General features: G+C 38.0%; 2 protein-coding genes across 2 annotated transcripts; both read left to right on the top strand.

The window, feature by feature from the left end:
• LOC140006855 (uncharacterized) lies at positions 1-787 on the top strand. Its single transcript, XM_072049522.1, has 2 exons — positions 1-291; positions 416-787. Exons 1-2 carry the CDS (start codon positions 1-3, stop codon positions 785-787), a joined length of 663 nt encoding a protein of 220 aa, XP_071905623.1.
• Positions 788-811: 24 nt separating this feature from the next.
• On the top strand, positions 812-1516 carry LOC140006854 (uncharacterized). Its single transcript, XM_072049521.1, has one exon. It carries the CDS (start codon positions 812-814, stop codon positions 1514-1516), a length of 705 nt encoding a protein of 234 aa, XP_071905622.1.
• Positions 1517-17539: the final 16023 nt, after the last annotated feature.

The following is a 17539-nucleotide window of genomic DNA, read 5'->3' as shown; positions in this document are numbered from 1 at the left end:
ATGGTTGCTATGAACTTGGAGGGAAAAGCTCTCCAATGGCACCAGATCTTTATGAGATCTCGCATCACCAGGGAATTGCCTGCTTGGGAGGAATACATCAAGGAGTTGGCATCCAGGTTTGGAGGTTGTTGGTATGATGATTCGATGGGAGAACTGAAGGCTTTGAAACAAGAAGGATCAGTGCTGGAGTACCAGGAGCAGTTTGAGAAGCTACTGAACAGGGTGGAGCTGCCTGAAGATTATGCCACCAACTGTTTTCTCAGTGGTCTGAAGACAGAAATACAGTTGGCTGTGAGGATGTTCATGCCTAAAACACTATAGCATGCCAGAACGCTAGCCAAACTGGAGGAGGCTAAGATTCTAACTCAGCAGAAGAAGAGGGTGATCAGAACAGGCTTTCATCCTATCATGGCAGATAGGTGGAGAGGAGACAAGAGCTTTGAAACTCCCTGGAAGAAAGAAAACAGTTTTGAATGAAATTGGAGGAGAGATGGTAAGGCACTACTGCCCACCCCTAACCAGGCTAAAGGTGGAAAAACTACAGAAGAACACACCAGGAAACCATTCAGGAGGCTGTCATCTGCGGAGATGGATGAAAAAGGGCAAAGGCCTCTGTTTCTGGTGTGATGAGAAATTTGAAGTTGGCCATAGATGTAGGAACAAGCAATTATTTCGATTGGAAGTGTGTACAGAGGAGGAGGATGAGGAAGTGGAGGTTGAATCTGAGGAGGAGGGAGGAGTCTCACAAGGTAATTTGGCTCATATTTCCTTAAATGCCATGACCTGAACTGCTATTCCTAAATTCAGAACAATGAGGGTGACTGGTCATGTGGGAAAGACCCCAGTCAACACTTTAATAGATTGTGGGAGCTCTCACAACTTTGTTCACCCAGAATTAGTCAATAAATTGGGGTTGAGAGTGCAAGGAGTACCATCTCTGGTGGTAGAAGTGGCAGATGGCAACAAGATCACCACCAACACATTATGTGCTGGTTTTACTTGGAAGTTGCAGAACCAAACTTTCAAAACTGATGCCATGGTATTGCCTGTGGAAGGCTGTGATCTAGTGCTGGGGGTGCAATGGTTATCAACTCTAGGTGATATTAAATGGAACTTTGGGGAATTGAAGATGGAATTTCTCAGTGGAAAAAGAAGAGTGGTGTTAAGGGGCAAGGAGCAACATGCTATTCAGTTGGTGAAAAGAAGGACCATGCAGAGGATTCTACACAAGCCAGAGCAGATTGCTTCCGCTCAGCTATGTTTCCTTGTACCTGTGCAGTCAACGACAGATGGACCAGCAGCTAGTCTTTGTCAGGTGACCAGTTCCACCCCTGACTCTGAAGCAAATGAGTTAAATGAAGTATTAATGGAGTTTGAGGATGTTTTTAAGGAACCTTCTGAACTACCCCCACATAGAGATCATGACCACCAAATTCTGCTCAAAGAAGAGACAACACCTGTGAATGTAAGGCCTTATAGATATCCTGTTTTCAAAAAAATGAGATTGAAAAACTGATTCAAGAAATGTTGCAATCTGGAGTTATTAGACACAGTACCAGTCCCTTCTCTTCCCTAGTAGTATTGGTCAAGAAGAAAGATGGAACATGGAGAATGTGCATTGACTATAGGGAGCTGAACCTAGCAACTGTGAAAGACAAGTTTCCTATACCAGTAGTAGAAGAATTGATTGATGAGCTATTTGGATCACATTTTTTCACTAAATTGGACCTCAGATCAGGCTACCATCAAATAAGGATGTGTCCTGATGACATTGCCAAGACTGCATTCAGAACTCATGAAGACCATTATGAGTTTGTAGTCATGCCATTTGGCTTGACCAACGCACCTTCCACCTTTCAAAGCCTGATGAATACTGTGTTCAGACCTTACTTGAGGAAGTTCATACTAGTTTTCTTTGATGACATTCTTGTCTTTAGTCCTACATGGTCTGACCACATCAAACACTTGCGCATCACCTTGGAGATTCTGAGGCAGCATAGTTTGAAAGTAAAGCAGAGCAAGTGCTTTTTTGCTCAAACACAGGTGGCTTACTTGGGACATGTGGTCTCAGGACAGGGAGTGCAGACAGACCCTCAAAAGGTGCAAGCTATTCAACAATGGCTTGTACCTTCAACCCTCAAGGGATTAAGGGGATTTCTGGGGCTAGCAGGATACTACAGGAGATTTATAAAGGACTTTAGAAAATTGACTAAACCTTTGACAGAATTACTCAAAAAGAACAATTTCACTCGGACAGATCAAGCCACAGAAGCCTTTTCCAAGTTGAAGTTGGTCATGAGCTGCCCACCTGTGTTGGCCTTGCCTGACTTTTCACAGACATTTGAAGTGGAGACAGATGCCTCCAGTGATGGCATTGGGGCAGTCCTGTGTTAGAAGGGGAGACCTCTAGCTTATTTCAGCCAAGGTCTGGCTACCAAGCATAAAGGCTTTTCTGTGTATGAGAAGGAGATGCTAGCCATTGTGAGTGCAGTGCAGAAATGGAGACCTTATCTATTAGGCAGACACTTTATCATTAAAACTGATCATCAGAGTCTTAAATATCCGATTGAACAAAGAGTGTCTACACCTATGCAGCAGAAATGGGTGGCTAAACTCATGGGGTATGATTATGAGCTTTAGTACAGGAAGGGGGTAGACAATGTGGTGGCTGATGTATTGTCTCGGCAGCCTATCTCCAATGCAGCAACACTAGCTCTAATTTCAGTCATCAAGTCAGCATTGCTTACTGAGATCCATAACAGCTGTGTTCAAGAGCCTCAGTTGCAGTTGCTAATACAGCAACTGCAAGATCCTACAAACAGTCATCAGTATACATACTACACTTATCAGCATCAGCAATTGAGGAGGAAAGGGAAATTAGTTGTGGGGCATGATATTGGCTTAAGGCAGAAAATTATCAGATTGTGGCATGATTCCCCTATTGGGGGACACTCAAGAGTACAAGTGACCTACAAGAAACTCAAGAAAGTGGTGTACTGGAGGAATATACAGAAGGGGGTGGAACAGTTTGTAGCCTCATGTGATGTTTGCCAGAGGTACAATGCTGAAAATGTAGCATGTCTTGGATTACTCCAACCATTGAAGATCCCAGAGAAAGTATGGTCTGACATATCCATGGACTTTGTGAAAGGTTGCCTAAATCTAATGGTAAGGATACTATCTTTGTGGTGGTGGACAGACTCATCAAGTATGCTCATTTCATTCCTCTCAAACACCTCTACACGGCACTGTCAGTTGCTCAAGCATTTCTGGACAACATCTATAGGCTCCATGGCCTTCCTAGCACCATAGTCAGTGACAGGGACACCATCTTCATCAGTCATTTTTGGAAGGAGCTGTTTCAGTTGCTGAAGGTGCAGTTGTGTTTGTCTACTACTTATCACCCTCAGTCAGATGGCCAAACTGAGGTGGTTAACAGGTGTTTGGAGAACTACCTAAGGTGCATGTGTAGTGATCAGCCAAGGCAATGGTGTTTCTGGTTGCCATTGGCAGAATTCTGGTATGACACTAACTTTCACTCGGCTATCAGGAGTACTCCCTATGAGATTGTTTATGGACAACCCCCTTGCATGTTCCTTACATTCCAAGCAGCTCCCCTGTTGATAGTGTGGACAGAAGTTTGGCTGCAAGGGAAGCTGCTCTTCACTTATTGAAACACAACCTGCACGAGCCCAGCATCGAATGAAACAACAGGCTAATCAGCACAGGTTTGAACGAACTTTTGAGCAAGGGGACTGGGTGTATGTTAAGCTCCAACCATACTGACAACATTCATTAAGAGGTCATTCTTGCCAAAAATTATCTCCACGGTATTTCGGCCCATTTCAGATTATGGACAGGGTGGGTTCTGTGGCCTATAGGCTACATCTCCCTCCAGATATTAAACTCCATCACACCTTCCATGTCTCTCTGTTGAAGAAGCATGTGGGTGATCAACCTGTGCAGCCACACATTCCTACTCGTATCACTAATCAGGGTCATTTGCTCATGGAACTAGTGGCTATCTTGGATAGGAGACTGGTGCGTAGGGGTCGAACTGCTACTACTTAAGGGCTGGTGCAATGGAGCAACAGTTTCCCTGAGGATGCTACCTGGGAGTATTGGTTTGATCTCCAACAGCAATATCCTCATTTCAGTTCTTGAGGACAAGAACTGTTTGATAGAGGGGGTATTGTTGTGACTGAATTTCACGTTGGAAATGTTAGCTCAGGTCAGTTGCAGTTAGTTAAGCCACGTCAGAATTAGTGCCAGCTAGGAATTGTTCCATGCTAATTGGTTGGGCCATGCATGCAAGATTGAGTGGGCCATACACGTTAGTTATGCCAGCTGGATTCTGTTATATTGTTACCAGAATGGAAAGTCGGTTAATAAACTTAGTTACGAATATGGAAGGTCGGCGCATGATCTGTATAAAAGCAGGAGAGTTAGGAGGAAAAGTTGTGGAATCATTTTCTATTGTATTTTGCATCTTGTATCCCTTTACCTATTTCTTAATAACATCATTTCTCTCTCTCTCGGGTTGGCTTCCCATTCTCCAACCCCTGATTGAGAATCCTTCGCAATTGAGATTTTTACTACCTTTCGCATCAGTCTCCAGGAAAATCTATGGCCTGAAGATGAGATTGTTTCTTTGATTCCAAAGACGCCAGCAAGCAAAGCTGAAGAGAGTTACCCAGAGGATGTTGTTGTAAACATGGTTCGAAGACTCGGCCGAAATCGAGACGACTCGGTCGAGTCGTCACCGTCTCGACCCTCACCGATACGATATCGTGATGAAACAATATCGAGATACTCAACTCGACGAAACGTCACCGTGAAGGGTTGAAACGGATGAGTCACACCGAATCACTCCGAATCAACTCAAATTTTTGTTACTTTTACTAATTTTTTGATTATTTTTATTTATCATATTTTTTATAAATTTTAAAATATTAAATATTTCAAAAATTCGCATCTCGCAGAGACCGCGACCGATATACCGAGACCGATGTGAAACGGTTCAGGCCGCGATTGCAACCGCGATCGCGAATTTAAACCATGGTTGTAAAGGATAGATATGCACTTTTACCCCCTTTCTTGAGCCATTCCTGAAGTGGGGTGTAAGCCAGCAAAAAATCTGGGGAAGCCCAATAGCATTCCAAAATTCTGGGCTTCTTTACAGGCTCTAAGGACATGATTAATGCCTTCTTTTAAGTACATACATCTAGTACAGAGATCATCTTGAAGAATCCCGCATTTAAGCAGGTAGGATCTAGTGGCCTCCCTAAGCAGGCTAACCGCATTTGTTTGGAGAAATGATACTCCAAATCCAAGAAGAAGATATATACTGGTTACTGGGTGGATTTTCTTGGGTAAGACACTAGAAATTGTAGAGATGTTGCCCCATCTCATAAGCAGACTTGAATGCAAAGAGACCATCATTTGAATTTTTCCAAGTTAGCAGATCATGTCTGGGGAGAGAGAGTTGATCTGGGAATTGCGAGGTCTAATCACAGATTGTCCTTCAAAAAATATAGCACTGTTGGTTGTCATTTTTACTTCTAAACCGCTTGAGCTTAATCTCTAGGAGACCAAGATCTAATACCAATTGTAAGGATCGAAGACAATCTAAGAGGGGGTGAATTGGGTTGATTATAAAGCTAATCAAGTTATGGGCACTTTTGCTCAATATGAAATTTACCCTCTTTTTCAAGTGATCACACAATGAGTCAATCAACAAATGAACAAAATCACTTGAGAGAAGAAGAAGAGATAAGCAATTTAAGGATCACAACATAACAATAAGTAAATGAGAAGAAAGGAATTGCAAACCAATTGACTACCAAACTCCTCTAGAACTTGTAGATCAATTCAAACAAACTTCTTTAAATTGATGAAATACAACCAATCTTGTGTACAAAGGAAGGCTCATTTCTTCCTTGCTCCAAGTCTCACTCGATCAAGTTAGAAAGTTTTATTATCCCTCAAGACAACCCTCTCAGAGCTACACTATTGAAGTATTCACTCATAAATGAAGTTTACAATGAATTTCACACCACCAAAACTACAAATCTTCTTTGGAGAGTGTTTTCTCACTAAAACTACTCTAGATCTTTTGTATCTTCAATGTGCAAAAGTTGTTTGAAATTTCTGACTATGCACTATTTATAGGAGACCAAGAAAGTGCTTCATTAATACTTTCAACTGATAGAAAGTAGCTGAAGAGTCAACTAGAAAGAGATATTAGTGTCATCCAATTGTTTTGTAAATATCAAAAGTTAGGGACCAAAATCAACACACCTTCTAAAAAGGAAAAAGGAACAGAAGGAGTAGAGATATCTAATACACCAAGAGGGATTCTATCAAGAGGAGGCCATAGTGGACGAGATCAATCGAGAGGAACACCTCCTAGTGGACAGGCTGTAGCTCCTCAAGTTGTTTGTGATTATTGTAGTAAGTCCAACTATACAGAGAATGAGTGCTGGAAGAAATCGGAAAAGTATTTGTATTGTGGTAGCTCTGAGCATCAGATCTCGAAATGTCCGAGTGTACCGAAAGAAGGAGGTAGTACTCAATGGCCAGACAAGTTGGCATCTAAACAATCTAGTGCAAGAGGTAGTCGACCGAAAGTGTCCCGCTAGGGTTTATGCATTAGACTATTAGCAGGTTACGATTCCTGTTTACCATCACTTAGTTAAGGTTTTAATTGATTCTGGTGCAACACATTCTTTTGTAAACCCTAGATTTTTGAGTGGGGTAGACGTGAGGTCGATTAAGTTACCCTATGACTTGGAAGTTAAAATGTCTACTGGAGATCAAAATTTGATTGCTAATTTGGTAAATAGAAATTGTGAGATATGGGTTGGAGAGCGGAAGTTGTGGGCCGATCTGATAGACCTAGCTTAAGGGGTATGATGTTATCCTAAGTATGGATTGGTTAGCTCGCTACCATATTCAGTTGTATTCTAAGACGAAAATGGCAGAGTTGTGATTCCAGGGGTAGCACCTATCTCTAAGACACTGTATAGAATGGCTCCAGTCGAATTAAAATAACTGAAAAATAAGCAAATTCCTTCGGTAAAAGTCTTATGGAGGAATCACGGAATAGAAGAAGTAACTTGGAAAGTAGAAGAGAAAATTCGAAATAAGTATCCAGAGTTGTTTCTGAATCAAGGTATGAATTTCGAGTACGAAATTCTTTTAAGGGAGGAAGGATGTGAGGACCCAAAATTTTTATTTTTCTTACTTTTCTTATTTTATTGGCTTATTTAATTATTTATTTACCCGTTTACTCCAAATAATTTATTTTTTCATTTTAAATCCATTTGCATAGAACAATATCTCATTTATATTTTTAAAATATTTCGTTAGCGAATTTAATTTTTATGCTGCTCGTTTAGCGAGAAATAGTGAATGCACGTTTTTTGAGGCAAATTCGATCCGAGAGTATATTAATTTTGGAGAATTAAGGATGATTAATAGTAGACTAAGAAAAGTTAATTGAGAAATTATAGGTGAGTGAGTTAAATTAAGTTCAATTAGTAGCACTAATTGCCCACTAATCGGTCGTTGACTTTTGGGGCCAAGAACACCTTTATGTCATTCATCTTATCCTACCATCACATCACCAACTACCAACACAAATTCCTTCTTCTTCCTTTTCTCCTTGGCCGAACCTTCCTCTCCCATTTCTCCCCAAAAATTTCAGCTAGCTTCTTCCATTCTTGCTCCACAAAGACACTTCAAATTTGCTTCTTGTCTTGGTTCTTCATACAAGCTTGGAAGGTGACGTGAACAAGGAAGAAACTTCGGTGATTTAAGAGCTCAAACCCTAGTGTTTAGTCTTCATCTTGGCAGCAAGGTAATCATCCAAAAATCCTCAACTTTTTCTCTCAAATCTTAGTAGTAAGTTAGACTAGTTAGTTTAGTTGTTAGGTTGTTGATGGGGTTCACAAGAATCTTGACATTAGGTAGTGGACTTAAGGTGGCTTTGTAGGTAGAGGCCTTAAGGATTTTGTGTGTTTATTTCCTTGTTTGATACTTATTTTGAAAAGATATGGCTTAATTTTAGTTGTAAAGTTGAAAAAGAAAGCTAGAAGATGAGAGTTGTATGCTGACCGAAATTTGCTGCCTTGTTACTTTGCTTTGATTTTGAATTTTGTTGCTTATATGGCTGCTAAAATGCTTGTTATATGTTGTATTGTGTGTGCAGAGATTGTCTTTCAAAAATCATTTCAATTGGTTGGGTAAAACTTGAGTTTTGAAGAAAGAAAGAAAACTGGAAAAGCTACCCAGGTCAGCCGACCAGGGGTTCTTTGTCTGTGTATAAATCTTTGTACAAAAGTCAAAATCAAGTGCCGTTTGTGGCATTTGAAACTAGACACCAAGAGCTTTCCAAAGGTATTAAATTTCCCTACTAATTCATTTTGAGTGAGCCATAGCGAACTGGCAAAATGGACTGATATACTTCACCTGTTTACCCGAAAAAATTATACAACTACATCTTGTGACTCAATTTCGTCCCTTTTGTAAAAAGAGTTTGATTATGGTTTCTTCTGATGGTTTATAGAATTTTGAATCAGTTTTCAACTCCATAAACCATTTTTAATTTGGACTTGTGTAGCGTTAGTTATGGCCTGATTTTGAAACTGTGCCGAAGCTATATGACTGGAAATCCGTGGAACAGGTTGCAAAAATCAGTTTTCTTAAAACTGTTATATCTTGGTGTTGGGAAATCCAAATTGAGTTTCTCTTGTTGTGTTTGAAACTTGACTTGAAGTTCTTTCTGTGTTGTAAATTTCAGAGGCTAATTCAATTCCTGTGAATTTTACCGCATTTTCAAACTCTACTTAAAATCAAGACTGTTTCTGCCCTGTTTTAATAAAACAGAAAGTTTGAACTGAGATTTGAATGATTTATGATTAGAATCTAGGAAAAGTGTCTTTTGGAAAGTTTTAGTACTTTGAATCTAGTTTCCGATGGTATAAAGTTTCTAATTTTTGGACTTACCGAACTCAAGATATGAATTTTCAAATGTTGTCGCGTAAAGCTGGAAATTTCTGCTTTCCAACAAAATAAACTTTTATGAATTTCCAACTTCCTTTTGAGATTGATAGTTCATTTCAAACTTGATTTCATGAATGATACATGTTCTTTTGTGACTTTAAACCTTCATTTGTGAATCTCGATTTTCAATGGAATAAACCTCTTTTGATGTGTTGTCCTAGTTCTAAGCAACCGAACTTTCCTCTTTGTATGCTCAATAACCTAGGGTATTCATGAGTGATGGTTGGTTAATATTTCTTCAGGTCTTCAGGTGATCAAGAAGGTTTCAAAAGGAATCCCGGCTTGAAACTTTAAAGGAATTTCTTGCTCACTTACTTTTGAAATTGGTGAGTGTCAAGTGCATGACTTGTTGCATAATACTTGAACTACTTCTTGTTGAATATGTGAATTGGACTTGTCGAGACGAGTGTGTATTTTATCGCACTCGTTCTCTCTTGTTTGACTTGATAATTGACTTGCTTGTACTCGATAATCATATTCGTGCTTGTGCGTGACTTGATGTCGATTTGAGAGAAATCTCATCGACTTATACTTGTACTTGTCAGGACGCCCAAATCCCATTGGCTAACCTTGTAACTCGAGCCGGCATGGGTTTAGTCGAGAAACTTGGTGAACCATGAAAAATTATAAAGCTTGATCTTTTGAGATCTTGCTTGGCATACTCGAGTAGTATTTTCCTTTCATGCATGTTTGATTCCGGATCCGAGGGGTGAAATGGTGGATGGAGGAAGTAAGTAGGGTTCTACAAACTTGTGTATTTACTCGGTTGACGGAGTGTCACCACTTGGAAGTATTGAATCAAGCCGTGGCAAAGCAATGAAAATTTAGCTCCTGAGAGCTCCCGTATCCTTATTGATTGTGTTTTGTTTTCCTTTGTGAATTACATGAACATTATGGCTGCCCTCCTTGTATAAGCTTTAATGCTAATTATACTTATTTGTTTGCCTGCTTTTCTTGCCCTCACTGATCGTTAGCTCACCCCCTTAAGTTTGTTTTCCTTAGCTGAAACTTGAAGTGGAAAGATTTTTGGAGAAGCTGTCTTGATTGTCTTTTGGTCCAATTATGGATGTAAATGATTTAGTCAACTTTTGATGGTTGTATTTTTTGAAAAAATTTGATATACCTTTTGAAACCATTGTGATGTAAGAATTGAATGATTATGGAATGAAGCGACTTTTCTTTATATTAGTTTTCTTATGGGTTGTTTAGTTCTAAATTATAATCTTGATTTGTATCGAATTCTGACGAGAGTTAGGCAGGCGGCCCGCCGAAACTCTAGGGTTCGTCCTAAGGAGAAGTGGGGTCGTCACAGTCTAAGTGACATTTTTTTGAACTTTTGGTTCAGGGAAATATTTTGTTTTTCAACAGACACAAGTTTGGAGAGGATGTTGCGCAGAGTGGTTGCAAGGGAGATTGGAATGTCAATGAAGATTTGAGAAGAAGATGGTTCGAAAGTTGGTTGTTTCCCAGCAACAATGACATCATCCTTTGGCTTTTCCAATTCATAATTCTCTTTCAAAAATCATTTTTCTTTGTAAATCTTGAGACCTTTTCTTTCCTAGTTTTCTTGACTAGCAAAAGGAGGAAATGTTTTTGCACCAGTAATAGGCATAGTAATGTGTCTAAAAATTTTTGTCAGGAACTTTGCAAATGGAATGCTCCTTCTAGTGTCAGTTTCCATAGCCAATCAAAAATTACAAAAGAGATACCCAAAATCAAGTTTAATGCCTTTGAAAATAGAGTAAAACACATACAATCGCATCCTGTTTGAAGTAGTTCCGTGACCATGAGTCGAATAAAGCAAATTTGTGACAAGAGTGTAAAAAATCTGAGTTCAGGTGTTAAATAAGTAGTTCTAGCATCATTAGCCTTTGAAAAATCACTCTTAAACAGAGCTCAAATTCATCAATTTTAAAGCCATGAGATTCATTTAGCCAAGAATCAAAAGCAAAGAAGTATGAAAACTCCGCTAGTTTTTCAACAACACATTCAAAGATTTTGTTAACTAAGAAAGAATCAAACTTTATATCAGTAGAATTCACTCGAGGCAAAACAAAATCATTATCTTGATGAACATTTGTAGTAAATTGAACACACATTTCATGATAAGCAGGTGCATCATGGTAAACCAAGTGGCTCCAATTTTATTTTTGAAAATATTCTTCAACAAAATTCAAATTAAGTTTAGCCAATTCACCTTTTTTGCAAGGCCTTTAAGGGATCACAAGTTTTGGCTAAGAAAATCGAATACCTATACTCTACCTCTTTATTGAAGAACTTGGGAGAATTTCAGTAGATCGAGTAGCCCTTCCAATGTTCTTCGTTGTTCTTTTTGATTTCTCAACCACAAATGATTCCATTGGTGCTTTTCCCTTATCAACAATTTTTGTCGGAAGATCATTGTTGTGATCAAAGGATCCGCTGGTCATTTAACCTCTTGTTCTCATCATTGTTGTTTCAGAGAGTTTGAGAGATATTGAAAATTCTAAACTAGGAGTTGTGGAAAAAATTTTGAATTTGATGTGCATTTTTGAAGAAAAGATAAGAATTCTAAGAAACAATTTCTTGAGAGGAACAAAGGAAAGTGAGGGTCGGCTGGTGATTTAAAGTTGTAACTGCCAACTACAACCTGATAAATAAGAAATAGGAAGCTCCTAATCGTTTTCCTAAAGAGAAACCCTAAAAACCCTTAAGAGGTGAGTTTCGGACAGTCAAAGACACTTACATAAGAAAAGTTGTGCGTCTAAAAACATAATCCAGCATTTTGAAAAGAAACTAAGAGAAAAGATATTTAGAACTATGCAGATTGCTTCCTAAAGAAAGATTTACTCAGAATAATAAAGATAATAATCCTAACTTGTTTCTGAGATATTCAAAACGATCTAAAGGAAGTGATTTAGTGAAGATATCAGCTATATGATCATGAGTGTTCATATATTCAACACAAATGTCATCTTTTTGAACAAGATCATGAATAAAACGATGTTGGATGTCAATGTGCTTTATTCTAGAATGCATAACAGGATTCTTTGTGATTTATAGCACTTGTATTGTTACATTTGATAGGAATAGCATGATAACTCAACAGATATATATCCCACAAGTGCTATAACTTAACTGAGATTTATGTCCCACAACCAATAGATATATACTCAACTTTAACAGTAGATAACAAAATTGAACTTTGTTTCTTACGAAACCAAGACACAAGACAATTTTCAAGAAAATAACAAGTACCTGATGTGCTCTTTCTATCAACTTTGCATCCAGCAAAATTAGCATCAGAATATCCAACAAGATCAAGATTACGAGATTTAGAATACCAAAGTTTGAAGTTTTCCGTACTTTTCAAATATCTGAATATTCTTTTGACAGCAGTAGCACGAAATGTTTTGAGATTTGATTGAAATCATGCACATAGACAAACAGCAAACATTATGTCCAGTCTACTGGCTGTGGGATATAACAGGCTTCCTATCATACCTCTGTAAAGTTTTTCATCAATAGTTGTCCCTTATTTATCTATGTCCAGTTTTGATGTATTTTGTCTAATGAATGAATGTTCTTGATTTATGTTGATGTATTTGCATTCCAAGAAGGAATTTTAGCTCTCTCATCATGCTCATTTCAAATTTCATCTGCATTTCTTTAGCAAATTTCTTGCATAGAGAGTTGTTAGTAGTATCAAAGATTATATCATCAACATATATTTTCTGTGACGGCCCCACCTCTCCCTAAGGTGAACCAAAGGGTATCAGCGGGATGCCTGTCCAGCTCTCGCCAGGATTCGGTACAATTCCCGTTCAAGCTTAATATAATAATAACCAATAAGACAAGACGAAATAATAAAGAGAAGTCGTTTCCATACAATTAGGGTTTAATCTTACATCACAAGATTCAAAATACATTCACTTTCTGAAAATGTGCAACTCCCAATTGTCTAGTCAAATACATCCATTCCCTAAATCAAAAGTCCATCCAAATGGCTTCTCGAATGTCACTTCATATCGGTTCCTGTTAAGAAAAATAAATCTACGGGGTGAGCGATTGCTCGTGAGGCCAAGAAACATACATGCAAACACGTAGTCCAAGTAGCAATCACATCTAGTAAATAAAACAGTAGTTTTCAAATAATTAATAATTCGAGTGAGAAAAGTAAACAGAAACAATTCAAGGATATGGAAGCTCTCAGGAGCTAAGTTCCACTTGTTTCGCCAAATCTCGATCGAATACCTTCCCGTGATGACACTCCGTCAACCGGGTTGGCATTTAAGTCTATAGAATTTCGCTTACTTCACAGTTCCGTCCACTATACACCGCACCGGGTCCGAACTGCTATAAAAGGCACTACTACTCGAGTAGGCCAAGCGAGATCTCTCCAATAGATCAAACTTATGTTTTTCTCATGACTCACCAAAGTTCCCGACCAATCTCATGCCGGCTCGAGTCCAAGGTCGGCCGATGAATTTGGACGTCCCCCAGTTCAATTGTAAGTCAAGGAGATTCACTCCGACGACATGTATACAGTTCAGTTATGGGTCGAGGAGATTTACTCCAACGACATATGCAGCCATAGCATATAATTTAGTTCAATTCAGTTCAGGTAATTCAATTCAATTCAGGCAATTTAGTTTCAATTCATTTAAATGAGAACGAGTGCGATAAAGTACACACTCGACTCAGCAGTTATCAATTTTTCAGTTCATAAGGAGCAATTCACATAATTTTAACAAAACATGCACTTGAGACTCACCAATCAAAATAAGGGAGTAATGCTCAATCAAGTGTTTAGGCGTCCCCTGTGAGATTCTCTTGAAGGTCCCCTTGAGTGCCTGAGCAAATAATAATTATCTATCACACACTATTGCTTATAAACCCCTAGTTGACAAGGGAGATTATACACTTGTACAATCTAAGAAAATATCATGAAGGAGAGCCTTAATTACTCGTAAATCGAGCCTCAAAAGTGGGGTTTAATAATGCAAGGAAAAACTGTTTTCCTTCAAGAAATCAAGTCTAAAGCAGTCATTCAATATCGAATGGTAGTGAAGAGTTTCTAAAAACTCAATTCCCATCAAATTCGAAAATTTCAGTTAATCTTTGAAAAATCGGATCTTGCACTCAATAGGTCCAAAATTGGAAAACTCGGTACCTTTGGAAACTAGTTCCAAAGTATTAAAAATTTCTAGAAGACACTTTTCCAAGATTATAAACGGAAGACATTCAAATTTCAGCTTAAAGGGGCTGACTTGGACTCCCAAGGCAGTTTCAGTCTTAGTTTTTGGTAAATTTTGGAAATTCGGCAAAATTCATAGAAAGTGAACTAATCTCTGAAATTCACCGAACTATTAAAGTTCCAATTAAAGTTTTAAACACAACAGACAGAACTAGAATCGGGGTTTTGAACGCCAAGATATAGCAGCTCAAACTTGGTTAAAAACAAGGAGTGCTCGGTCCATTTTCCAGATTTGAAAGGTAACTTTAGGATCTTTTTTGTACATCAAAACAGTCTTAGAATGATACCAAAATTGGTACAATTCAACTTGCATATGGGGACTACTCCTCTATCAAATTTCATTTAAAAACTCGCACGGGAAGGTAGTGTACAAAACTACCCAATTTCAAGAAAATCCCAAGACCAAGCTGTCTTTTGCTTTCTTCTTCTTTTTTAAATATTTTGCCCAATGAAAATGACTCAAATTTGGCTCATTTATGAAACAAAAGTCTGAGAAACATGCAATATACATTTGGTAGGTGATTAACACCAAAATTTTCAAAATAACAAGTCCCAATTCAAGCTTGGCCATTTGGCTAGCAAAAATTAGGATTTTCTATCACTGGTGCAGTTCGATAATTTGACCACATCTCACTCAATTCAACTTGAAATTGGGCATAGTTCATGGCGTTGAAAACTACATTCAAAAGACTACAATTCATTAGAATAAATCGTTCTGAAAATCAGTTCATAGCTAGCTCGAATTCAAGCGACAACCGCAGCTTATCACTGTCACTCGCATAGCATAGCAGAACAGAACAGAACAGGCAACTTTGGCAAACTACTACGGCTCACATAGTTTGAATCAGAGGGTACATTTTATACCGTTAGAAAACTACGGATGTCTAGTTTCAAATGCCACAAACGGCACTTTATTTCGATATCTGAGCAGAGAGTTATGATCGTTCAAAATTTACTGCTAGAGGGCCCCTATTATACGATTTTCCAGTTTTGTTCTTGCCCAAAACTCAACTTTTTCTCAACCAAATCAAGTGATTTTTGGTGGAAACTTTCCACATATCCTATACAACATATCTACATCAGATTCAAGGTCATTTGATCACCAAAAATTTGAATCAAAGGTTTGGCAAAAATAGGGCAGAATTGGTTAGCAACCAACCGAAATTTTCCTCAATTTTCCTTTCAATTTTTCCAACTAATTTTACCTTGTTTACCACTTAATTAACACAAACCACACTTATAATCACCATATTAGTCCAATATATCCATTGTGGGATTTCATAGAGTCCACTCCAATCATTTGCATCCAAATAACAACACCCATATGAAGCTACAAGCTTCCTAGCAAAATTTAACCAACTAGAACTAAGATTAAGGGACCAGATGATTACCTTCTACTTCTTGGTGAAAAATCAGAAATTTTGCACCTCCAAGACCCAAGAAAAACCGTGAGAAAGATGCTTCCTTCCTAGTCCAAGTGAATCTCCAAGTGAAATGGAAGTTGTGTGGTGAATTTGGAGTGAAATGGCGCAAGAATGGTGTGAAATGGAAAGAGCTCTTGCTCTTCTTCTTCCCTAAGGAATTTCGGCCAGCCTTGAGTGAGGAGAGAGAGTGTGCAGTTGATAACTAAAGCTTCTCTTGGAAGCTTGGATACTTGGAGCCAAAGTTTGGAAAAAAAGTCAACTACCAATAGTGTCGCGCGCGCGTTTCGTGCCCGTTTTCTCTCGGGTTTGTTTCACGTGTGCATTAAACCTCTAATGTACTTCCTTTAACATTATAATTATTCACTCTTAGTAGTCTAGAATAAGTTTCTTAAATCTCCACTTAGCCGTTCCGACTCGATTTACGCGACCTTTCGATTCGTGCGCACTAAGGCGAAACCTAGATGAAATTCTCGTAACGATAGTATAAGTAACTAATATTAGGGTAATTAATCATAAAAATAGTTATTTTAGAAATAAAAACATGAGTACTCACATATATTGATTCCTCAAGTCTCCAATTTGTCGGGCGGTGAGACGTTCGAAAAACTTTCAGCACGAACACGGTATAAGCTTAATTAGAACCCATTCACCTCTAATTCCTCAATTAACTTTTCTTAGTCTACTATTGATCATTCTTAATTCTCCAAGATAATTGTACTCTCGAATCGAATTTTTGCCTTAAAAAGCATGTACTCGCTATTCCTCACTAAACGAGTTTTAGAAAAATAAATTTTTTTAACGAACGTTTTAAAAACATAAGGGAGACGTTGTTCCATACAAATAAACTTAAAATGGTTGAAATAAATTATTCGCGTAAAACGAGTGAATAAACATTGAAATAAACTAGTAAAATAAGATAAAAAAAAAGAAAAATTTTCGAGTCCTCACATTTGCACTATAATCAAATCATTTTCAAAATATTTTGTAAGCAAGGTTGTATCAACAAAGCCTCTTTTAAAACCATTCTAATTTAGAAAATGTGTTAATCTCTCATATTAGGCTCTAGGTACTTGTTTTAATCCATATAACACTTCTGAAAGTTTAAAAATATGATTTGAAAAATCTTTATGTTCAAAACTAAGTGGTTGTCCAACATATACCTCTTTATCTATATAACCATTTAGAAAAGTACTTTTCACATCTTTTGAAATAAAATGAAATCCTTAAAGCAAACAAAAGTTAAGAACATTCTGATTCATTCTAGCCTAGCAACAGGAGCAAAGGTTTCATCATAATCAATACCTTCTTCTTGAGCATAACTCTTTGCAACAAGTCTAGCTTTGTTTCTCACTACCTCACCTTTGTTATTGAGTTTGTTTCTGAACACCCATTTTGTGCCAATTATAGGATGATCATTAGGTCTTTCTGTTAGCTTCCATACCTAATTCCTATTAAATTGAGCTAATTCTTTTGACGACCCTACCTCCTCCTAGGGCGTACCTTAAGATTTAGTAGACTGCCTGTCCAACTCACGCTAAGACTCATTCATTAACATTTTCAAATCAATAACACTAAAATCTTTCAATACAACATTTACATGCTACAAATTATCCAAATATACAAATCAAAGTACAAGTCCAAAAGAAAAGAACCTAATAGTGCCGGCCAAAAATAAGGTCAAGATCTTCTATTACTATTCTTGTCTCTTTCATCCCCGCACCCTATTAAGGAAAACAAGTAATGGGATGAACTAAAAGTCCAGTGAGATTCCAAGAAAAGTATGCAGTCAAAATAGCAAGATAACAATCACATA

Source organism: Coffea arabica, chromosome 5e, assembly GCF_036785885.1.
Source record: "Coffea arabica cultivar ET-39 chromosome 5e, Coffea Arabica ET-39 HiFi, whole genome shotgun sequence".
Classification (NCBI taxonomy): Eukaryota; Viridiplantae; Streptophyta; class Magnoliopsida; order Gentianales; family Rubiaceae; genus Coffea; species Coffea arabica.
The sequence above is the reverse complement of the archived record's forward strand: the minus strand, read 5'-3'. Positions and strand labels throughout refer to the sequence as shown.